Source organism: Alligator mississippiensis, chromosome 7 (assembly GCF_030867095.1).
Source record: "Alligator mississippiensis isolate rAllMis1 chromosome 7, rAllMis1, whole genome shotgun sequence".
NCBI classification, from domain to species: domain Eukaryota; kingdom Metazoa; phylum Chordata; order Crocodylia; family Alligatoridae; genus Alligator; species Alligator mississippiensis.
The window spans coordinates 46,932,656-46,958,175 of NC_081830.1; the positions used below are offsets into that span (position 1 = coordinate 46,932,656).

The 25,520-nt window shown below is 40.7% G+C and overlaps 1 protein-coding gene across 1 annotated transcript; it reads left to right on the forward strand.

The window, feature by feature from the left end:
* Positions 1-6,764: 6,764 nt before the first annotated feature.
* On the forward strand, positions 6,765-16,138 carry TRIM42 (tripartite motif containing 42). Its single transcript, XM_019491646.2, has 5 exons — positions 6,765-7,241; positions 9,249-9,955; positions 11,982-12,793; positions 13,446-13,673; positions 15,844-16,138. The coding sequence occupies exons 1-5, from the start codon at positions 6,877-6,879 to the stop codon at positions 15,928-15,930; spliced, it is 2,199 nt and encodes a 732-aa protein (XP_019347191.1). The 5' UTR covers positions 6,765-6,876; the 3' UTR covers positions 15,931-16,138.
* Positions 16,139-25,520: the final 9,382 nt, after the last annotated feature.

The window sequence follows — 25,520 nt, forward strand, 5'->3', positions numbered from 1 at the left end:
GGGGGCTGCTTAGGAGGGTTGGGTCCCATGCATGAATGCCATGTGCCCCTGGTGGGGCAAGGCAGCACTGGTGGTGGTGGGAGTGTGGCAGTGGTGGCAGTAAACAGAGAGCTCCTGCAGACGCAGCCAGTGCTGTCGGGACAGGGGGAGGGGTGGTGAGCACCGACCAGGTGTCAGTGACCACCCGCAGACACTGCTGGCAGTGACAGCAGTGGCCAGAGGTGATCACTGACTTCCTGCAGATACCGCTGGTGGCAGGGGGCGAAGGGTGGCAAGCATTCTTTTCTGAGGGGGTGTACCGCCATGCTCAGGGGGTGCACGTGCACCCACTATGTGTCACCAATGGTCCCCTGCCCCCCACAGTGCAGACCTCCCCCACATAGCACATGGACTACCTGCCTGCAGGGTCCCAGCCCCCCCAGAGGCTACGGCTCCCCCCAGCTCCCCTGCTGGTCTCCAGCCACCTGCTCATTTCCCTGCTCCTCTCCAGCCTCCAGAGGCTGAATGTGAGCAGGAGAATGATCAGGATGGTGGAGAGAATAGGAGAATGAGCTCGTTCCCCCCACCCCTACCCCTGTTGGTTCCCCCAGCTCCCATTTGTTCCCCTCCCCCCATTTATTCCCCCTGCCCCCTGTTCATTCCTCCCATCCCCTTTTCATCCTCCCTGATCACCTTTCATTCCCCCATCCTCTGTTCATTCCCTCCATCCCCATTCATTCCCCCTGCCCTCCCACCCCCCACCCCACACTGAGCAGCAGTAGCAGAGAATGAGCAGGAGGCTGGAGAGAGCAGGGGAAGTCTCCAGCTTATCTCCAGGGGATTGTCTTGGGAGGCTGGAGACAGCAGGGTAATGAGCAGGAGGCTCGAGACATTCTCCTGCTGTCTCCAACCTCCTGCTCATTCCTTTGCTCATCCCCAGGCCTGGGAGGCTGGAGAATGACAGCTATTCCTGCTAGGACAGGGTTAATTTCAAAAGCTAAAAGCTGAGAGAATGAGAAAAAAGATGTTTATATTAACTACAGAGATAAGTATCTGGGAATGCAGCCATAAAAAACTAAATGGGAGAGGGAAAAGGATGGAGTGAAAAGAAGCAGGGGGGGGGGAGGCAGCATGAGGGTTAGGAAAAAAAACAGAAACAGAAAAAAAAGAAAAAAAGGCGGGGAATTAAGCGCACCCCTCGAAAGGGAAGATATAGAAAAAGATAACTTCCCACAATAAGCAAGCAGAAAAGAAAGAAAGAAAGAAAAAGAAACAGTAAGAAAAAAGCTGTAATGTTGCAACTTACAACCAAAGAAACCGGAAGTAAAGGGGGAGGGGACAGAGAACAGAAAAAAAGAGAAAAAACACTGTGAAAATGCAAGAATAGAATCAGAAAGGGAGATAAACAGAAGCAAGAGACCTTTAGACAGGTGGGAGTCAGAAAAGAAAAGAGATAGGAAGCCAGGGAGTCTTACGCTCAGGATCACCCCATGTAGCTCCAAGCGAGCCTGGGCCAAAGCATCCAAAGTGGAAGGAAGGAAGGAAGGAAGGGAGACAGACAGACTTTTAAAAAAGGAAATGAATAGGATAAGCTGTCAGCTAAAAAGTTGAGTTGAATTCAATGAATTAATACTAATAAAGGTTCAGTAAAAATAGTCTTTCCTAAGTCATCTAAGTTAAATTGAAATTGTATTCTTGCAGGACTTAATACCTCAACCTTTTTATTGTTCTTCCATGCTAATTTTGCTTGAGAACTGGGGATCCAACACAGTATCAGAGTAGCTAGGGTTGGAAGGGATCATCCAACAGATCATCAAGTCTGACCCTCTGCCTTGGGCAGGAATAGATGCTGGGGTCATATGACCCCAGTCAGGTGTCTATCCAGCCTCCTCTTAAAGACCCCCAAGGTAGGAGTGAGCACCACTTCCCTTGGAAGTTGGTTCCAGGTCCTAGCCGCCCTAACTGTAAAGTAATACGTCCTGATGTCTAATCATGCAAGTGGCCCTCTCTGGACCCTCTCAATGTTAGCCACATCTCTCTTGAAGTGCGGCACCCAAAACTGGACACAGTACTCCAACTGCGGCCTGACCAATGCTGCATAGAGGGGGAGGCTCACCTCCCTGGACCTGCTTGTGATTCATCTGTGGATGCATGACAAGGTACGGCTAGCCTTACTGACAACTTCCTCACTTTGGCGGCTCATGTTCAACCTGGAGTCAACAATGACTCCAAGGTCCCTTTCCACCTCTGTGCTGATGAGAAGGATGTTTCCCAGCCTATAGGTATGCTGCTGGTTCCTTCTCTTTAGATGAAGTACCCTGCACTTGTCTGCATTGAATTCCATCCTATTCTCATCTGCCCATCTCTGGAGTACAAAGGAGTACATCAAAGGAGTACAAAAAGCACGTGAGGGCTCTAGCATGAATGTGCCTCTGTGAAGCCAATGGGAGCTATGGGAACTTTGCAGGGTAAAGCCCATGAATTGGGGAAACCAACAAAATCATAGTTTAACTGCTGTGCACTTTCATCATTAAGTGGCCTCTTGGCCAAACCATGTTGCTGAAAAACTGTAATTTTTGCTCTGGCAAAAGGAGCGATTAGATGTTTTAGTATCTGCTAATGGTGAACAAACGTGGATAAAAAAGAATGGGTCAGTCTCTAAACCTGCTGCATATCAAAGCAAAGGTCTTAAGGCAGTGTAGTCTATACACAGAGTATAAGAAACAAGAAAATGAAAGAAGATTGGAGAAGCAGCATATAAACAGGGTAACAGAAAAGGTATCATCACTGGCATATCACAATGTAGAACAATAAAAGATGATGAAGATAAACAGTGAAAAATATATCCGAAGACAAAGACAAGAGAAATAATGCAGCAGAGAAGGAGAATGTATTACAGAGAATCAAAGAATGGGGAATCTTGGTCAGAATGACAGGCATGAAAGATGGCTAGAAAGCGGGGAAATAAATATCCAGGAGTTGGTTGCAGCAATCAAATCTTGTCATATCAAGATTTTGCTTTGATCTGAAACTTGACACGTAAGATGAGTAGCTGCTTTTTTTTCCCTTCTTTTTTAAAATATCTATTTAGGAATATCTGAATTATAAGACTGAAAAAAGCAGCAAGCATTAGTATTACAAGATATGCTTTCATGCTCATGGAATTCAAAAGTGTTTTAATTTTCTAAATTAAATATGCACAAAGAAGAGAAAAGAAAGCTTAGCCATCAAAGGAACCTGGGGAAATAAAATGTAAAAACCCACAGCTACTAAAGGTCTGAGTATTTGCAATAAATTATTTTGCTCAAATATTCTAGAAAGATTTTTCATACACAGACGTAGTACTTCTACTTCATTGACACAATAGCCCATAACCATTCCAAAGGCTCTATTATGGTCCATCATGTAAATGGCCGCCTATAATGACTGAGCCATTATGGTCTATTGGGCTATGGATCAGGGAATTAAAAATTCTCTAACTAGAGTAGGTTTTGTGCATATAGGCTCTAATGGCTACAAAGGAGCTGTTACAATAAAGTATGCCAAGATGCGTGCCTTAATAATTCCCAAATTAGGCATTAACCGATTAACCCAAGCTAATGAATATTTTGCATTTTAAAGAAACTCTTAATTACCTACAGTAAGTACAGTGATCACCATTAAAAGCCAACACTCACCAACAGCTACCATACAGTGGTCACTCTTATTTTCAGTTTTGAGTTGAGGAATAAAGTACTCAACCCTAAATGCAACTGCGTGGTAACTGGTGTCAATAGTTTTGTAGTAATCAGTGTATCAGTCTGTTAGTGTGTGATGCTTAGAGGCTTTCAAGTGAGGCACCAATACAATTTTAATGTTTTAAGTTAACTTTTTCCCTTATGTTTTCCTTTCCACTCCCTAAGGTAAGTAAACAGTATAGTTTAAATTTGAGAAGATAAAGATTTATAAATGTCTGAAGTGGGCTAATACAAACCAATGAGCACAGAATCTGTGAAAAATGCTGTATCACATTGCATTGATGTAATCTCAGTGAAGTTAAAAAAACTCTATGCCTAAACTGTTGGAGACTACCATGAGAGAGGGTTGGCGCCAGTGCAACCCTGTTATATCACTTTCAGATAATTCCTTTGGTCAGTCCTTAGAGGAGAGAGTGCAAGACATTGTTCAAGAGAAACCCATTGTCTTATGAAAGCTTGGCAGTGCTTGGCTCTACAGGGATGCTTTTGCAGTAATTACTGACTAGGAAGATATGTGACTATCACACAGCTTCACATATAATCAGTTTAAAATATTTTCCTGTTCTCCCCGCCTCACAAACCTGCCTCTTTCAAAAAGGTACATGGCTTATCTCTTTGGAAAATGTGGATCCCACTTCTGAGGTATGGGGATCATAAGCACTGATCTCCTTCATCACGCTGCAGTGCAATGCTGTATAGTGGCAGCTAGTCTACCATGGGAACCAGAAGGAATATAGCTGCATCAGTACAGGTTAATCTATCCTGGTCAAATCCCTCAACAAATATCAGCATCAATGGACAGTCTACCTGAGAGGATTTAATCCTCCCAAAATAATAATCTAATTAACAACCTCTTTGGCACTTTGGGATGGCTGGGAGTGAGGTGCTCTGGTACAGTCCTGTTGAAATTATTCCACTTTCCATTATATCATGCACTAGGAAAAGAGATGGAAAATGACTACAGTCACATAGATCATTCTCAGAGAGAAGGAGAGAGCAGGGTTCTAGCCCCTGCTCTACTAAATATTTAGCATAATATAGTGAAATATTCAGTAAGGTAAAAACTTGAACCCAAGGTTTTCCTTTGTCCTGTGAGCCCCTGACTTACCTATTTTATGCTAAATATTCAATAGAACATAATTTTCCCTGCTGAGTATCCTAACTAGTAGGCAGAGGTATCATACTCACTTTCTTTCCTGCTCTTCTAGCACAGTAATTTTCATAGAGGGGCCATATCAGTGACTCCATGGCTAGTTTGGAGAAGTCTGATACAAAAGGTGTACTCTGAGAATGACTACTAGTGAGAGAAGCAAAGGAACTTGTAGTTCATGAATGCTGATTTATGCCTAAGATAGGTGCTGACTGAGCCACTTGTTATTGTCAAGCCTGAGGTGTTCTTGGGCATGCCCAGAAGAAGACTTTTAGGCTTCTAGGAAGCTTCAGTACCAGAAATATAGGTACTTTCACATTGTAGGCAACTCAAAAGTTAGAAAGCAGCTGAGCAGTATTTTGGAGAATCTATATTTTAAGCTTTGGTGTCTAAAGTTGCACCTGAAATGTAGCTATAGAAACGTGCATGCAAGCATTTGAAACAAAGTGCTGTAGATGGCTCTTAAAGATACTCAGCTTATAGTGTCAGCTCATAGTTGAGCTGATTCAGGTATTCAGCTCATAGCTGAGAACTGATATTACAGCTGATGTTGGAAAATATAAAATTTTGGTTTGACCACATTATAAGACATCCTGCTTTGGCCAATAGAATACTTAAAGGAGAAGTGAATACAAGGAGAAAAAGAAGCTGGCCAAGGAAAATGTAGATACATACTATTACTGAGGCCCTGGAGAGATTTTACATGCAAGACATGATTAACTGGTTAATCATGTCTTAAGTAGTGACCTAGCCACACGTTCAATAAATTAATAGCATGATAAAATCAGGAACAAGCCACAAAATGATTACATAAAATATGTGTAATAATTTTATGGGTGGTTCTTTTTATGCCTTTAATTGCATGTGTGGCCACTGGCCAGCCTCTAGTGCACATGGGAGCCTGTCAAGACTCTTGTATGCTCCAGACACTGGGAGGCACCTCAGCTGATTGGGGCTCCCAGCCTGGAAGTGCACCATGTACATGATGTGTTGAAGCCATGCTTGCTACTTGCTGAGGCAAGGGGAGCTCTGGTTCAGGCTCCTCCTCCACTGGCAACATAGCAAAATGGGATCTGATGCACCTCCTGCCACATACATGTGACACGGCGGAAAGTAAGTTGTGGTATTATTCTTGGATCTAGGCCAATAGAAAACAAATTTCAAAATAAGGCATTGAATGAGCTCTTGAAATAAATGGGGATCATACAAATGGATAAATGCTGAAAGTGTCTCCTCTGCAAAAGCAGATAGCATTTCTTTTATCATGTATTCCTTTTGAAGCTATTTAATCACTGACTGAAAAGGACAGGGAGAATCTGGAAGTAGGTGAGGTAGAAAAGTAGAAACCAACACTGCTTTGTTTCTTAGGGTGTATCAACAGGTCACCTGCCCTGAGAAAGAGAAGACTCCATAAAATGTCTTTCTCCCACCACGAAGGAAGCAAGCGAAAAGTCTCTATGTTCTCTCTGTGGTAAGGTGGAATTAAAATTTTCATCAAAACCCCAGGGATTCTTTGGCACACAAGAAATTCTGGGGCATGTGATTTGAATATGTAATATTTTGCACATATTAAATATGAACTTGAACAACCAGTGAAATATTAATTGTTACTTATTTTTATATCAAATTCATTTTATTTCACGCTGCTTCCAAATTTTCAACATGTTCCAGAATTCTACATAACTTGCATTGGCTGTTGGGGCAATACGTGAATTTGCCAGCTTAGATATACTAGTGTTTAGTGCCAGTGGAAGAAACCTGAAAGGCAATGCTTAGCAACTGTGATATAAAAAGATAATCAAGTGAGTAATGTACATGTGCAAATATGGCCATGTTCATGCCCTTATTTGGAATCTCTTTGTGATGTCACTATTAGTCTCTAACCAGAGAAAAAAAATCCACCTCTCCTCCAAAGCACAAAGCTTTGAAGAGGGGAGTGCTGCTGTGTAACATAAAGTGAGGACACGCTGAAAGGCTTGGCAAGTGGTCTTCTAAGTGTCTTACAGGGTGATGGCCAGGACTTTATGCTTATGTTGCTTATTTTGGCCATGTTGTCCAGGCTGCCATTGCTGTCCGCCGATCTTAACAAAAGAAGAAGAATGCTGCTTATGTTGGCGTTTTTTATTTACTGAAGAGCGGAATTGCAACTGTTTTCCCTGCGCTTACCATGAAGATCGATCTTGCCAGTGTTGCCATTGCACATGTTCAGAGAACCCAAATTGTATTTGGTGCTGCTGCTCTTTCTCAACTGATGAAGACTGTAAGTGTTGCTGCTGTGCCACCGATGAGAATACCGTTTGTCAGTGTTATGAAAGCACATGCTGCAGAAATGTTGCCCATTCACCATACCATCCAAGAATCCCAAGGAGAAATCAGTAAGTGAAACCAAAGCCTGTTTTTGAAATTCCTTCTTTTTAAATTTATATTATGGTCTATTAGCTCTGTGGAATTTAGGGGCAAAATTTTGGGCACCTTTTTCTCAAGGTGTTAGACATGGCTGGAAATAGTGATAATGCCAGACTGAGCCAAACCAAGAAAGAGGAAAGGAAAAAGTGTGGAGTATTCCAAGAAAACAACAAAGTAGACTACTAAAGAGAGTAAAGTGCTAATCAATTGTAAATGAGGGAAAGGATTATAGTTAGGGGGAAGAGAAAGAGGAAGAAAACCAAATATATTTTTTAAAAAGTGCTCTGAAGAGAATTGGAAGAAGAAATAATATTACAAAAAAAGTATTACTAATTTTAGAGATTCATCTGAAGAGCATATATTAAAATGGAGACATAACTACTGACTAAGGCAGGCTGAGGATGGAGGAGGATTGCTCAAACATGGAGGGATACATGACTGTGTCAGTGCTTTTTTCTGGGACTAAAAATCCTGGAGGTTCATAGTGAGAATGTCTTACTCCTCAACCCAGGGTCAGACTAATCACCACATTTGAGATCAGAAAGGAATTTTACCATACAGCTCAGCATGGGCACTGCATGTATGTGGAGTGGATGGGGGTTACCTCCCTCCATACCTCTTTCTATAGCAGGGACCATAGGCCCTCTTCCTTGGATCCGTCTTGTGTTTAACAATTACTTCCTGTGCTTGTTGTGGCAGGATACTGACAGTGCCCTTTGTCCCCGAGCTTTACCTGTGGCAAGTGAGGCAGTTTGGGGATTGTGTCTGTTAGTTGTGCATGATGTTTTTTACGCAGTTTTAAGAATAGCTTATGGAGACAGTTGGTCACAGTTTTGAAAATGAATAGTGATTTTTGTGTACCTGACTGGAGACATATTAAAATAGCCTTGACTTTCAAACTATAAATGGTCAACATTTCTGAAAACTGGGTAACTTTGTGGCATTCCAAGCTGTGTATCTCAAGTGCAAGAAAACTTACAAGCAACTTTTGATAGTCTTAACCCTAAAAATCTAGAACCAGTACCCAGGGTCACATTGGAAGGCCAATTCTTACCACCCTCCTAAATAAAAAGAAAGCTGTGCATGAAAATCAGGAGATGGAAGATAGGCAAGGGGTTTTCTTTTCTTCTCCACTGTATAGTAAGTTTACTGACAAATGCAATTCCAGACAGACCAAACCTATAATTAATAAAAAAAGTTGAAAATGTTAAAAAAAAGTTTTGATATTTTTTAATTAAAGCATGTATTTTAAGAAATAACTCTCAATTTAATACTTTCAGAATGAAACATTCTGACTTTTACTTTCAGCAAAACATTCTTCATTTAAAAACTGACAACAATAGTAATAATAAAATGGAGTATTTAAAAAAAAACAACTAGGATATCCTGAAAATGATACAAACCAATTCATTTCAGGTTGAAAGAAAAAAAATCATGCAAAACATTTCAATTTAAATCAAAACATTTCAGGTTTTCCCATTTTAAAGCAAAAATAATCCCAAAATGCTGGGAAATCCCAAAATGAGGGAAAAAATATTCTTTAGGTTTTTTCCTCCTGCTTGCTATCCAAACCTCCCAGAAATCCATTATTCTGCTCATTCCCAATGAACTATCTGCTTATTGCATATTCTGTTTCCTGTCTATCTATTTGTATCATATCTTTATAAAAATGTAACGAAATACACAGGTTATAAATAAGGAATAAGAAAACAAAATGCAGATGTTTGTTTGTGTTAGTTTGTGTAATGCTTGCAATATAAATGCTGGAACTGAAATGGATAGTTTCATACGTATTGGCTAAGTAGAGACAGTCAAAAAGCTTATTCATAAGTATTCACTGGGGGAATAGAGGATCATACCCATATTTAAAGTGTAAGATATCTTCAGTAAATAATGCAAAGCTATATATATATATTACAGCCTGTTTCTTAATGAACATTTGGAAGCTGAGAAGATCTTGTTTCTTTCTTTTTCAGTTCAAGGCTGTCTTTACCAGGCCCTGGAACTACAAGTGATACATCTGTCATTACACTGGACAAGGATGTCTCAGGGCATAGTTTTCGTGATCAACTCACCTGTCCAGCGTGTAAACAACTGTACCTCCACCCATTTATGCTTCCCTGTAAACATTGTGTTTGTGGGGATTGCATAGGTAAAAGGAGGGCCAAGGCTGAAGTGTCTGAGAACTTTTTCATTCTCATATGCCCAGTGTGTAACAAAGCACATTGCCTTCCCTATTCTAATAAAATTCAGCTGAAGAAGAATTTACTGAGAGCCAAACTGGCTAAGAGATATATGCAGAAACATGGCCTTATCAGGTGGAGATTTGACAGAACTCAGACATCAATTTATTGTCAAGCTTGCAAAGAGAAGAAAAGAAAGGCATCCAAAAGATGTCTGACATGTCAAATGAATTTTTGTAAAGAATGTCTCAGTTTATATCATAGAGATGATTCTGCTCAAGAGCACATTTTTACCAAAGCCTATCAAGAAGATCAAGAACAGTCAAACTGTTTAGTACATTCCAGTTCACCTATCTCTGAATACTGTGTAGATGACCATGAGCTAATCTGTGACTACTGCAAGAACTCACTGCACAGTGACCATGAGACATTGCCCTTGATAGTGGCATGCTCAAGGGAGGCTGGTGCCCTCTTCAATGCTATTGCAAAATTTAAAAAAGGTTCCTATTTTTCTTTTCCACTTATTTACACTTATTGAATATTTTGCTGCATATCATATAAATGGTAGAGAGACACTCAAATATGATTTCCAGTGCCCAACTGTTCTCCATTCTCCTGAAGTCAGAAGGAATAAAAAGCTGGTGGATGGTCATGGGGAGAGGTAAAAAGGGTCCATTTTCAGCTGTGTGGCATCACAACACAGGACCCAACAAAAAGCCCTCTGAAGGAAAAAGGCCTGCATGAGAATCTGTAGGATCCAGAGACCAAAATTCAATTAATTCTTTCAAGAGTAAAGACTACTTCCTCCTGCAGAATGATACGATAAACAGTCTTCAACGGGAAATTCAGAGATGCTCCTTTTCTCTACCAGGGAGTTCTGCTTTTCATTTTCTTTTAGCCCATTTTTTTTATCTATGCTGAATGAGGTCTCTGAGGTCTCACAGTGAGATAGCTCTGCTTAGTTCTGAATCAAGGCCATTCCCTAGTTTCTTGACCTTTTCTGTGATCATATGTTGACATAATCTCACTTAAATATTATATTCAGCTTCCTGTACTGTGTTAGTCTCCATAGTAATTGAGCAATTGAATAGGAAATGGAATTTTATAATCTTCTTTTAGATGTTTAGCTCTTTGCATACATTTTTGGCAAGTGCTCAAAATGGGGCACATTAAGTTTGGGTGGGAAATGTGAGTCAGGAAGGCAAGTGTGAATAATGGGTAGCACAGGGCAACCAAGGGCCATTGAACTAACAATATCTAGGAGCAAGAAAGTAGACTGATGTTTTTAGTTGGGAGAGCTGCAGGCAAGCATTTATGTTCCAAGCATGAGAAAAAAATCATTAACCTAAATTTGTTAATGAATTTGACTACTTGAAAAGGAAGAGGGTACTTATTATCCATGCTGTAAAGAAAACAGAAGCAGTAATGGCCCAAACTAAGTAGAAACTGAAACTATAGCTTAACCTTGACACCCTAATGAACTAGGTCACTAAAAAAGTAAGTCACAATTTCTAGAAAGTCCAATGTTTGTACTGTAAAAGGGGTGCAATTTTGGACAGAAAGAGTGCATCTACATGTGTGTTTTACTGCAGAGTTGACTAATTAGCATACTCTCTATGTGCCTTCCCACAGTTCCCTCGATCATCTCTCTAGATTTCCAGCAGATACCACTCTTTATTTTCCCTGTCTATAATTCTATACACCCTTTCCTTTTGCCAACCTCAGACCCAATATGGTAAGTCTGCCCCATATAATTTTTCGCATCACTACGTCTTAACTCAGAAGGATCCTCCAGACTTATCTGCATCATTTTATAATTTATATTTATTGCCGCCTTAACCAGGTAACTTCTTCAAAATTCAACATGAGGTACATAGCTACTACATTCTTACAACAAAACATTGGAAACAGCTCAAGAATAGAATTCAATAAAATATGCACAACAGAAGAAACTCAAACACTCATTGTTATTTCCTATTATTTTAGTACTACCTTATATTAACTTAATAACTCCCCCATTAATACTGCAACTCCCCCATTAATACTGAGCTTCAAGACCATTAATAAGCTAAGCTTCAAAATATCCATTGTGAGGTAGATAAACAACATCACACGCCTTTTACAAGAAGGTAAGCTGAATCACTGATAGGATAAGTTTAAAAATTTAGCCTCAAATGTATAAACATATTAATCTAACACCACATTTAGATATCTAAAAAACCCCATCATTTTCAATATGAAACGTGGACTATTATGGGTTTTTTTTATTACTATGGCTAATATGAGGCCAATGCGGTTAACTTTCTGTGCTTCGCTTTGAAAGTATTGGCCCAAACAATTTCCCAAGGGATCCTAGAATGGAATAACCTAGAGTAGAACATCAGCATTTCCATTCTGTGTTCCATTTTTTTTTTTATCAACTGTGAAGTCCCCATGTGCTAGACCAACTCTTGCTGATCACTATATTTCATTGCTGAAGTTAATGACCTAATTCAGTTTAATTTTTATTTTTATTTTATTTTACAGTCCGGTATGGGGTTGATAATGACTTATTGGAAACCTTTGTGTTAAAAAACAACTTTAAATCCTACAAGGACACTAAAAGGAAAGAGATCAGGAATGGATTCTTAAGATTACGAAGCATACTCCATGAGAGAGAGAAAGAGATGATGGAATTGCTTGAGAACCTTGAATTTAAAAAACAGAGAGGAATTACAGAATATATGGAGCATGCTTCCAAAAAACTTGCTTACATGGACAGCCTTCTTCAGTATTCTAAGGAAGCTTTGAAGGAAGAGAATCAAATTGCATTTCTTCAATCTTCAAATTCTTTGGTAAATGAAATAGAAGATGCAATCACTAACATTTACCAGCCTAACCCATGCCTTAGAGAAGATCCCATTCAGAATCTTAAACTGAACTTTGAAGAGCTTTCAACCAACTTGAATGGAATTTTCCCAACCTCCGTTAGGATAAAGCAATCAGATGATAAAGTAAACAAATATCCCTACCCCTGTAATTCGGGCATAATTGTTCCAAAGCGTGTTTCCAGTACTCATTTATCGAAGCCAAAAATAGCACTTCAAAGTCCATCTTTAACATCGCTGTATGACCCAAATGTACTGAAAAAAGAAATGTATGGAAGACCAAAATCCACACCTCCTCTTCATCCTAAACAGAGTAATAAAATGTTTGCATGTTGGGATACATCTGAAATTTCACGTAAAGAAACATCTCCCAGTATTATTCATAGTCCAGAAATGTTTGAAGATGGATCGTTGACAGCTCCAGGTCTAGTCATTATCTACCAAACACTTGCCTACCCAAAATCTGCCAAAGTAAGACTTTATACTTTTTAAAATTGTGTATAGACTAGATCATGTCTTAGACAGAAATATACTATCTCCCCATTTCAGTTCCAATATAAATCATCAAAAAATGTTAAGAATGACTCATGCTTATAAAGTTTGAGGCAACATACTAAAAATTACAGTGGACTTAATATTGTTCAGATTGTAGTCAATAGGATACAGAAGTTATAGTGCCAGTCCAATGTAAACATTTTGAGATTAAATTTTAGCAATATAGGGGGTTGGGACTATATTGTAGCCTGATAGCACTGCTCATAATTTCTCAGTGTTGAATCTTTTATATATGTATATAGAAGCATTTGGCCACTTTGTTTGGAATATTTTAATTTGGGGGTTTATTTAAAAAAATGCTTGGACAAATCTGTGTGCTCAGGGATTTAGTATATCACCTAATACAAGTTTCCTACTAGTATTATTTTGATCTCAGTACATGCTATATTGGGAAAAATAATGTACATAATTTAATAACATGTTGTGTGTGTTTTCACATTTATATAGTCATAATATAATTAAAATATGTCAAACAGAAAGCATCAAAATGTATCTAAAAGCACAGAAATTAAAATGGGAGAAAATAAAGAAAATACAGTTGGACAGTATAGATATTTTTTCTTCATAGATTTACTGGACATGCCCTACAGAAGATGTGGACTTCTTTGATGTAGAGTTCTATGAAGTCATTGCTGTTACTACTGATAATGTTATCCAGACACAACTAGCTGGACAGCTAAGTGGGATAAAGCATCAAAACCTTGAGATACATAATCTAGATCCAAGTACAGAATATCTCTTCAAAGTTCGTGCTGTAAATTCAAATGGTACAGGTCAATGGAGTGAAATCTGCAAGGTACCATAGAATCTTCTTGCCTCTTTCTAGAACTTTTTTGCCTTTACAATCTCTTATATGTCAGTTATTTTTGTCTCCACCCCTGAACAAGAGCACAATGTTACTTGGTACTGACTGTCTCAGGCAAATGATTAAATTGTTAACCGAGTCCCTAGAGATATTGGATATCCTCACAGAGTTTTTTTACTATCAAAATTCACCACTTCTGGTGCTCCTGAGTCTGTCTTTCTCAGTCTGAGGGTTAAACTGTGTTTATATTGCTTAAATTATCATTATAATTTTGCATGGGTTTGTTGGCTTAGGCTCCATACACACATCGAGGAAGAGATAGCCTTTGCCACAATGCTCAGCTTAGAAGGACAAAACAGATACAGAGAAATTGAAGGTAGAATTTTCAGCAAAGTCCTTTGAACACTAATCTTTCTACTGTAATTTTAGAGGATAGAAAAGATTTTCTAAAACAAGTCCCTAAAGTTTCCTACCCATATGTGTCAACTCATCACAAATGTTGAGAACCCAACAGTTTCCACTAGTTACCTCTATTTTTTTACACCCTGGCCAAAAACAGATATTCGTTTTTCCCAGCTGAGGACATGATAAGAGTAAATTATCCCAGAAAGAAGGTCTGTGCACCATGTAAACCCCAGTAAGTGTTTACATTATACCGTAGGACATAAGTCCTTACTGGGATTCTAGGCAAATTGCTGGATTTTGTTCTACAGCTTCAGACTTAACTGTTCTTTCTCCCTTCCCTGATTCAGTTGGCAATGAGGTTTTCCCTTCCCAGGCTTCTGGTCCCTTGTCACTTCTGCTCAGTGAAAGTCTAGCTTTGAAATGGTACACAAAACACCCTTGGGGAGTGCTAATGATAACATTACCCATGGGTCTCTAGGACAGCTCCGCTTCCCAGATTGAATGTGTTCTGCAAGGCATTTTCTTTTTTACCTCACATACTGAAATACTATATTGATTTTTCTTTTGAAGCCTCTTCTGTTTATAGGCAGCAGAGTTGTATTAATATTCCAGAGAAACATAAACGTGCTTAACATCTGCTGAAATTTACATAAGTAAAGAGCTCTATAGCAAATGAAAATGAGACAGCAAGTTTGACAGACATTTATAAATATCTTTAAAAATAACTACCTTATTTCTTTTTGCATAAAATCAGAATAGTTTACTGTGCCAGCCATGCTGCATGGAAACTTTGAAAGCATAGGAATTTAAGTAGAAAGTGTGAGGCCTGGATTTGACAGCTTCTTCAGCTTGATGGCATTCAAAATCACATTTCCCTAACTACCATGATGGGGGCTATGCTGTGTTGAGAGCACACACTACTTTTCCAGTTGAAGCTGGGCCACTGTGTAGCCAAGAATGCAAGTCACAGGGCAAAAAACATAAAAGTAAGAAGGATTAAGAGTCTAAGTGGCACTTTAAAAATAGAACAGAAGAGCATACCCACCTTGCAAATCATGCATTTTAGGAAGGGATAATAGTGCCTTAAGCAAACAAACAATCTAGTACCTAATTAGAATATTGGTGTTTGTGAATTTTCTTGGATGAATAATGAAGCACCAACAGCACATACCTCTCACTATATTCTGGAAAGGCTGCTTCTGGGGAATGAAGTTCAGTTTCTCCACACATTCCTTGGCATGTTTGTTGAGCTTGCCAGCAGGGAAAGCAGCTGAACCAGTTCTTATCCCATTTTCTTCTATGGCTGAACACTTGTCCAAGTTATGGAGGCAATTTTTAAAAGCATCTCAGTAATTTAGGAGTATCCGCTAATTGATTTTCAATGGGACTTGTGCTTCCAAATCTCATTAGTTCTTTTGAGAAGCTCTCTATATATGACTATAGCCTGTACATTTCACTAATCAAATTGTACAGACTGTCAATCAGTAGCCATTTGAAGATGACTTATATTAAGGATCAGATTTTCAAAAGAGGCCAGCAAAAAAGGATGTGTACTGGGAAAAATAAACTCCAACTGTGGGTGATCTGACCCTGAATTCTTTTGAAATTCTAAGCCCATTTTCTTACAATAAACCTAAAGGGGAAGAATTTAATTTTCCCATCACCTAATACCTGAAATATCCAGTTGCTACAGACCTTATGTATTTTAATATATTCCTAATTCTGTGATTCTGTGCCCTTCATTCCCCAATTTCAGGTCATGACACCAGATGACCGTGGAAAAGTCCAAGGTAGATGGGGCTTACTGAGGAGTATTCAGTCTTCTCTGCATAAAGAACTCTAAAGCTGAAAAGAAACAAAGCAATGATTATTCAAAAACAAAAAAAAAAAAAAAGAAAGGAGTAAGGAAGGGAAGAAAGAGAGAAAGAAAAAGAAAAAAAATGGAAGAAGACTGCTCCATTTCCTCATGCGATAGTCCCTTTTTTATTAAAACTGGCATGCAGCCTAAGATCTAAAGGTGAATTCTTTAGGATAAGATCTCCTTCCAGGAAATAAAACATCAGTATTTTCCTTTGTCTTTTTTATTCTAGACCCAGCACCAAAATCTAAAATCCAAGGGAAACATTACGAGGTACATGCAAATATAAAGAGCAAATCCTCCAAACCAACTCTGAGGTGCATATAGAATCCTTAAAAAAAAAGTAATGCTGACTAACTTCTAAATTCTCATCACAGAAATTTCCTAATGTAATGCTTTGGTTATTCCTTCCCTTTAATATCCAATTTAAATATGTTTATGTGGAGCTAGGCGGGCTACCAACACACTTCATATACTTTTAGTGCAACATACTTGCACCTTCCTGTGATTTGTGCCAGGAAGATCTTTCCATTCTGCTGGCTATATGTCTGGACCTTGAGTTTGTACAGTGTTGGGTCACAATTTTGTGTGCATGGCTACAACATAAATAGTGATCTGTAAGAAAGGTTCATTCATAGCACCTAATCCTAAAGAAAGGTTCATTCATAACAACGAAATAAGTTGTTACTTAGAAAAGCTCATACCTCTCCGAAGCAATGACATCTGAGGTGCCACCCTACCCTACTTTCTGTTTTACATGCTATGTGAAGGTAACATTAATATGGAGAGTACCATATAGTTAAAAATAGTCACCCAAGGTAAATTCTGGGACCAGCAAGAGAAGATATAAACCAGGGAATCATATAATCATAGAGAAGCAGGGCTGGAAGGGATCTCCATAATTCATCTAGTCCAACCACCTGCCTCAGGCGGGATCATCCCTATCCAAACCATCCTATTTAAATCAATAATCTAACCTGTTAGTAAAACTACCATCTACCCTGACACAACGTAAGATATAATATCCGAATCTGCCACTAGTAAAGCAGGGGAGCCTTGACAGACAACTTCCAGCTTCTGTAAAAGGTTGTTAATATATTTCATAGATTTCATAGACATTAGGGCTGAAAGGGACCTCAGAAGATCATCGAGTCCAGCCCCCTGCCCCAGGGACAGGAAGTCATCTGGGGTCATAGGATCCCAGCAAGATAAGCATCCAATTTACTCTTGAAGGTGTTCAATGTAGGTGCTTGAACCACCTCCGGTGGCAGGCTGTTCTAGACCTTGGGGGCTCGGACAGTAAAGAAATTCTTCTTTATGTCCAGCCTGAAATGGTCTTGCAGTAGTTTATAACTGTTCGACCTCATCATCACTTGGGGCGCTCTGGTGAACAAACGTTCCCCCAGATACTGATGGTCACCCCTGCTAAACTTATAGGTGGCCATCAGATCATCCCTGAGCCTGTGTTTTTCCAGGCTAAAAAGCCTCATAGCTCTCAGCCTGCCATCGTAAGGTCTGTTTTCCTGACACCTGATCATGCACGTGGCTCTTCTCTGGACTCTCTCAAGCTTCTCCACATCCTTTTTGAATTGTGGGGCCTAAAACTGGACGCAGCACTCCAGCTGTGGCCTCACCAAGGCCGAGTACATGGGGAGAATGATGTCCTAGGATTTGCTTGAAAAGCATCTATGGATGAAAGCCAGTGTTTTGGTCGCTTTACTAGCCGCAGCATCACATTGCAGGCTCATGTTCATCTTGTGGTCAATGATAACCCCCAAGTCTCTTTCTTCCATAGTACTAGCCAGTGTAGCACTGCTGAGCCTATAAGCATGCTGCAAGGTTTTCCTCCCAAAGTGGAGAACCTTGCATTTTTCGGTGTTGCACACCATCAGGTTCTTGTCCGCCCATTTGCTGAGCCTGTGCAGGTCAGCCTGGATCGCCCTCCTGTCCTCAGGCATGGATACTTTACCCCAGAGTTTGGTGTCGTCAGCGAACTTGGCCGGTCCGCTTCTGACTCCAATGTCTACATTATTAATGAAGATATTGAACAGTATGGGTCCAAGGACAGAGCCTTGGGGGACCCCACTGGTCACAGGGCACCATGACAATTGACTTCCATCAATGACCACCCTCTGGGTCTGACCACGAAGCCAATTTCCCAGCCAGCAGATCATGGTGGACCCAAGGCCACAATTGGCCAGTTTTGCCAAGAGGTGATCATGGGATACCAGATCGAAGGCTTTTTTGAACTCAAGATATATGGCATCAACTCTTCTCCCTTGTCCAGGTGATAGGTCACCTGGTCGTAGAAGGAAATGAGATTGGTCAAGCAAGACCTACCTGCAACAAACCCGTGCTGGCTATCCCTCAGGATTTTGGCGTTGGCCAGTCCATTAAGGATGGCCTCTTTAATAAACTTTTCCAAGATCTTGCTCAAGAGATCCCAGGTAAAGGCCACACCCCCCACAAAAGAGGAAGGCACAATCCCTCACAGTCCATACTCATATGACCATCAGGTAAAATGCCTTTCTGACCCCAAATATGGTGATCAGTCTGACTCTGAGTAGAGGGGCAAGACCCTCTAGCCACAAACCTTTGGAGTTAAGTCCCAGCAGGAGCACTGGCCCACACACCAGTCAAAATACCCAGCCTTGGCTGCAGTCAATGCCCAATTCCTCTGAGAAAGGCTAAAAAACACCCTGAGACAAGTAGCAGGAAAGGAGGGTAGAAAAATAGAATTCCACCCCAGCCCCACGTGGCAATCAGCAAAGCCCAGAACCATCAGAGTAAAACATAGGCAGAGCTAAGCCTATGTCATCCCTGATGAGTGGCTGTCCAACCTCTTCTTGAACACCTCCAGTGATGAAGAGTCCACACTTTCCCTGGGCAGGCTATTCCACTGTCTCACTGTTCCAACTGTGAAGAAGTTTTTCCTGATATTCAATCTAAACTTACTTTGATGTAACTTCAAGTCATTGGTCCACTTCCTACTCTCTGCAGCAAGAGGGAAAAGGTATTCTCCCACTTCCTTATGACAGCCCTTCAAGCATTTGAAGACTCCTATCATGTTGCCTCCTAAGTGCCTTTTCTGCAAATTAAACATGATTAGCTCCTTTAGCTTCTCCTCTTATAACTTGTTTATGTGCTATTTATCATCTTTGTTGCCCATCTGTGGACCTTCTCTAGCCCTCTCGGACACATCACTTTTAAAATGTGGAGCCCAAAACTGCACACAGTACTCTAGATGTGGTCTAACCAGTGCTGAGTAGAGACAGAATCACCTCCCATGTCTTGCACCTAATGCTTTTCTTGATGTAACCCAAAAATACATTTGTCTTTTGTGCAGCTTTATCACACTGCAGACTCATACTAAATCTGTGATCTCCCAAGACTCCTAGATCCTTCCCCATAATGCTGCCATCCAGCCAGGGGTCACCCATTTTGTATTTTTAATTATTCTTTCCAATCTGTAGCACCTTGAATTTTCAGTATTGAACTACTGTTAGCTTCAGCCCAGCTTTCCTATCTGTCAAGATCCTTCTAAACTGCAATCCTATTCTCCAACATGATCACAGTCCTTCCCAGTTTCATGTCATCTGCAAACTTCCTGAAGAAGCTTTCTATGCTAGCATCCAAAACAATAAACATGTTGGACACCACTGGGCCCAGGACATACCCATGTGGTACTCCACTTGAAATCTCCTGCCTTTCTTAATAATTACTCTTTGTTTACAACTATTGAGCCAGTTGTCTATCGACTTTAAGCAGTTTTGTCCAGCCCATGTTTCTCCAATTTGTTTATAAGATAGGCATGTGGGACCTTGTCAAAAGCGCTGCTGAAGTTCAGAACCAGAGAATAACTAGTTGGTCACTCTGTCAACCAGTTACTCTGCCAAAGAAGGAGATCAAGTTTATTTGACATGATTTGTTCTTAGTAAATCCATGCTGGCTGCTTGTGATCAGCCTTTACTCCTCCAGATGCTTGCAAATGAACTTCCTTTGGATATGCTCCAGTAACTTTCCAGGTATTAAGGTGAGGCTGACTGGTCTGTGTTCCTCAGGTCCTCCCTTGTGCCTTTTATAAAGAGGGGCACTATGATGCCCCTTTTCCAGTGCTATGCCTGTCTCCTATGACTTCATGATTATCAATCAAAAATTTTTTGTCTCTTTTGTTGTCTCGTCACTTAACTTTCCCCCTTCCTTATCCTTATCAGCATTTTGGCTGGACCTTAATTTTTTTGTGAATATTGAGGCAAAGGAACTGCTGAATAGCTCCGCCTTCTTTGCACCTTCTGTTAGGTTCCCCCTGGCTATTTTACAGTGGATACACAGCTTCCTTGGTCTTTCTTTCTGGACAACAAATGTATAGAACCTCTTTTTGTTGTCTTTAGCCTTCCTTGCCAGGTGCAACTCTTTTTTTAAACTTTCACCTTCATGATTTTGTCCCTGCAGCTCCTGCTGTTTCCTGATGAACTTCTTTGATGATCTGCCCATGTTTCCATTGCCTGTCTACATTCCTTTTGCATTTGAGGCATCCTAGAAGCTCCTCATGCAACCACATTGGTCTCCTGTCATTCTTTCCATGCTTCCATTGTGTTGAAATAGTTTCTTGTTGGGCTTCCAATATTATGCCCTTTAAAATCCCCCAGCTGTCCTGGGTGCCTTTATTTTTCAGTCTGCCTTCCCATGGCACCATGTCTATTAATTCCTTGAGGCAACTAAAATAATTAGACACTGCAGAAAATATAAGTCAAATGCCTATTCTGTTTTTTATTTGGGGTATAATATAATTGTTGTTGCTCTTTGGGTAGCATAATCAGATCTGCCACATATCCTTTAGACAAATTACCAACACATATTCTCCTTACTTGCACTGGCTCTATAGGAGCAGGATTCTATCCCAAAGAGCACTGAGGTGTAAATATAGTCTCTCATTAGTTACTATTGGGAACTAATATCCAATGTCTCTCAGATACTACTACTCAATAAGGCCCCGTCTGTGAATGCATTTCTTTATACAGACAGAGGTGGAAGAACAAAGACAATATATTCTAATACACTGAAGTCTGAAGTTGACACAGAACCATACATTCTTTGCACCAGGTGTTCAGTGGCTGTGATTTACTATAAATCCTTTTAAATCAATGAAGTAGTCCCCTGATTTTTAACCCATATATAGCACCTTAGGGGTCAATTTTTCCATAATGCACGTGAGCATTATACTAACTGAAGAGCAACAATTAAATGTGTTGGACAAGAACACTGATTTATTTTTGCTAGTTAGATTATTTAGAAGTATTTTTCCTTTTCTTTATCCATGATAATCACCATATCAGGGCTGCTGATCAGGCATGCCTGGATGGGCCAAACACATGAGTAGTCAAACCTGCCCCTGACCCCTAGCTAATATGACCGGCCTCATTCCCTGCAACTAGATTGGCTGCTGAAAGTGCCGCTCCCCTTAAAAGTAGACTTGCAGCATCAGGCTACAGGCATGCATTCACACAGCCTCAGTCTGTTCTAGCAAGTCTTGTGTTCATTGCTTCTCCTGGTTCCTGGCTTTCTTTGACCCTCATCTTAGAAATCCCTTGAACCTTGGCACTGACCCTGTTCTCTCTAGTTTTCCCAGTATCCTGATGCCATTTGGCTTCCTTGACCTTGTCCTCAGATCATCCTTGGGACTTAGCACCAGTTCACTGACTCCTGGCTCTTGACCTTGGCTTATGTCTCAGACTATGTCTCTTGAATCTCCCCTCTTGGCTCTGGTAACCTGTGCTCCTACCCTGCTGACCTCCAGGTCACTCCTAGTGGCCTACCACAGGTCCAGTCAAACCCTCACACATCAGAGAGCTTGTGTAGGCACTGAGCATGTCCTGATGAAAGCAGATTTCTCTATATAGGAAGTATGTATTTGACAAATCAAATATGTACAGAACACCAAATGGTTGAAGGGCATGACCCAAAGTATTTCCTTGGAGCCATAGGTGGAAGAAGAAAAAATTATTTGGGGGGGTGGGGGAGGGCTGAGCACACACGCACCTGTACATCCCCCGCCCCCCAGTAGGTAAGTCTGTGGGGGAAGGGGTGGGAGGGAAATGAAAGGACTGGTGGGGGCGCAGATTGAGGCCCCAGCGGTGAAGGAGGGTATGGGGCACAGGCAGGGATAGAGCCTGGGTTAATGTGGCCCTGGCCGCGGTGGATGGTGGGACAATTGGAACCCAGGTGGCTCATCCAGGGGAGTGGGGGGTGGGGTAGCTCTCACAGCTGTGTGCACCCTGGCAGAGGCCCGGTGGGCATGTGCCCCCCAATCTCTGAGCAGGGCAGAGGTGACTGAAGCTGCATGGTGGGCTTTGCTCCCTGCTGCCACTGCTGCTGCCTGGAAAGCTGCGTGAAGCCACATACGTCCTGTGCCAGACGGGCAGGGGTGTGGGGCAGCACAGTGGTGGCAGGCACGTGGTGTTCTGCTGCTCCTGGTGCAGCTGCAGCATGGAGCAAAGCCCAGCATGCAGAGGCAGCCACCTCCTCCCCATGCACAGATCAGGGAGGCATGTGCCCCTCAGGCCTCTGCTAGGGTGCATGCAGTGGTGGGAGCCCCCGTGCCCATGGATGAGCTGCCCCGGCTCTGACTGTCACACCACCTGGCCTGGCCAGGGCCCCACGCACCCCAGCCCCTGGCCATGTCCTACTCCCTCTCTCACCATTGGAGCCTCAATCTACCCCCTCTCACCAGCCCTTTCCCCTTTCCCTGCACCTAATAGATTGATACTTGCCTGTCATGCTGGGCAGCCAGTTATCCGCACGCCAGACTGTGATCCTGGCTTTGTGCACCCTGCTCCCAACCCCTGATGCATCCACCTGGAGTCTGCAGCAGGGCTGCCTTGTAGCCCTATCCATTGCCCTGTGTTTTGTGGGTTGAGCTCCCTTAGTCCCGGCCTTCTGCTGCCTATGCTTGGAGCCCAATTACTTATGCCCAACATATCAAGAGAGAGGCATTAGGCCTCATGTAATAGACATAACACACCCAAACACAGGACTGAGTCTGATCTTACCTAAACTAGTTTTATATCTGTATAACTCAATTGCCTTTAATGTAACCATTTCTGATTTATACTGATGCAAGATGAGAATTGGTTTCCCTGCAGGTTTTAATCTTGCTAGTGAATTTTGTGTGCCTACTGAGCATTTGTTTCTTTTAAAATGAACAACTTTCAGAGTTCTCTATTGTGGCTTAATTTGCTGCTTTTCCAGAGTTGCTTCTTTTTTAAATAGAAAAATGTGTTAAGTTCTTTACAGACATTTCAGTGGTTGCCTTCTGTGAGAATAGCCATATCCCATAGTGATTGGATGTCTGCAGCCCAATTTACTGCACTCCTTCCCCTCAATAAACAGGCAAAGTGAAGAATGGAACAATTTCTCTTATCTACTGCTTGCTGCTCAAATGCAGCTAGTGGCAGGGAAGCAGGACTCTCCCTTCATCTTGAGCAGACGTTTTTCAGTTGCCTGCCCTGAAATTGAAATTTTGAGATGTTTATAAATAAATAAAACCCGCCTGAATTTAATGCGGTATGATATTTACATAATTACTTTTCAAGGTAATGAGCATGACTGAAGCCAAAACACAGAAGTTGAATATCTTTAGAGCAATCCATGCCAGTAAATAAATACAGCTCTTGTAAGCAGCAAATTGCAGAGCTGTTTAGGACCAGCATAATTTATGTAGGAAATAATGGGCATCTATTTGTTTTAGGCATGTGGCCAAGTTGAACAAATGAAAGATGTATATGTAATTGAATATTAGATGAGCCATCATTTCATTTCATAAACATTTGTCTCTTTGAATATCCATAAACAACCAGCCAACTGAGCAACCAAGCAACAACCAAAGCATGATTTAACAAAGGTGACTGTCAAACCACCTCTTCCAAAGCCCAGAGCTTACTGGAGGAAACAGCCAGCCTAAACAAAACAAAAAGTCTGAAAGAAAATATTCAGAGCAACTCAATACTCTGCTTAGAGAATATCCTCTCTTAAAAAAAACTTCTTGTACATGAGGAGAGCAAGATAAGCACAGGTCTATACACAGAGCTTTTTTCCAGTTGGATATCCATATGCTCTGGTGTACAAGGTCCCTAGAAGACAATACGGAATGGAGTTGAAGCTAGCTAATCTGCATGGCTACCATTGTAACCCAAGACTACAGAAGGTAATGAAAGAGTGATGCTGTTGTTATCTGGCTGCAACCTACAGTAGAAATGACTTCTACCATCCCTCTGTCTGTAGAACTCTCCTAGGAACAGCTATATATTAGTCAATCTGAGGCTAAGGCTCAGATCCTTTAAACTATTTAGGTGCCTAATTCCCTTGTTCCTTTTATGCATATCCACAAGAATGCGGGGGGTTGTCAAAGGAGTGGGGCAGTTAATATACAACAGTATTACTACTATACCCCCATCACTACTCAGTGGGAGTTAGGTATCAAGGGATTATTATGGATCTGGGCCTAAATACTCAGCTGCCGTTTGCGATTTTGAAAATCTCCACAATAATTTTGTGACACAGACAATGCACATCATATAGCATGATTCAGTATTGAATACTATTTAAAAATAGAGCTTAATTCATCATCAAATTAAGTTTCTGAAGTTACCTAAATACAAATTATCATTATCTTAAGTTTCAGCACAACAGTGCTATGTATACACACACATACAGGAAAACTTCTTATCATTAAAAAAATTAATAGAAAACTTTTAGGAGGACAATGAATGAAAAATGGAAACTAATTTAAAAGCTTTGATTCTTCTATCAGAAAGAAATTAACTTTGGTTAGGAGGGAAATGTGAAAATATCTGTAAAACTATAATCATTATGCAAGTCTTTTATAAATATCACTATATGTATTTTATATACTGGGAGGTACTTTAATAAACAGCCCACATAACATGCTGATGACAAAAAATACACTTTTGCTATTGTAACAAAGAAGGATATAATGCTAAATTTTAGAGGCTAGTTTTAGTCTGTCTGTCTTTTTTATTTTAAATTACTAGGTTGATATAACTTGAATCCAAGTGTTTTAAAAGAGTTGGCACAAGAGCCCACTAAGTCACTGATGTGACTTGTTAGTAAGATTTAAAATATAGTATAGTTTCCAAAACACTGAAGGAAAGGTGTTGCCATGCCAGTATTTAAAAGAGCAAATAGAATTGTTGAGGCCACAAAGGCCCAAGTAACCTGACATCAACACCACACTAAGTAACTGAACAACTGACAGAGCTCCCTTTCAATGAACAATGTAAATATTGTTTCTTTTTAATTTCCAAATTTGTCTTATCAAAGTGACATGCAGAGGACAACTCCACTGAAGCCAAGAAGGCCCTAATGTAGCGTGCTTTCCCCACAACACAAATAATTTAGTGATCAGGCATGCAAAATATTGACTGTTATTATGAGTCCACCTTCCACTTGTAATCCAGCAAAGTATTTAACCCAGGTACTTGCTTTGTTTTTTAATTTTTTTTTCTCAGGAAGAGACAGAGCTACTCTGAGCCCTTTTGGATAGGGCAGGATATAAA

Coding starts and splice junctions, on each gene's coding strand:
- TRIM42 (XM_019491646.2), top strand. CDS start 6,877: ATGGCCAGGACTTTATGCTTATGTTGCTTATTTTGGCCATGTTGTCCA. Junction 7,242..9,248: donor AGAATCCCAAGGAGAAATCA/GTAAGTGAAACC, acceptor TTTCTTTTTCAG/TTCAAGGCTGTCTTTACCAG. Junction 9,956..11,981: donor TATTGCAAAATTTAAAAAAG/GTTCCTATTTTT, acceptor TTTATTTTACAG/TCCGGTATGGGGTTGATAAT.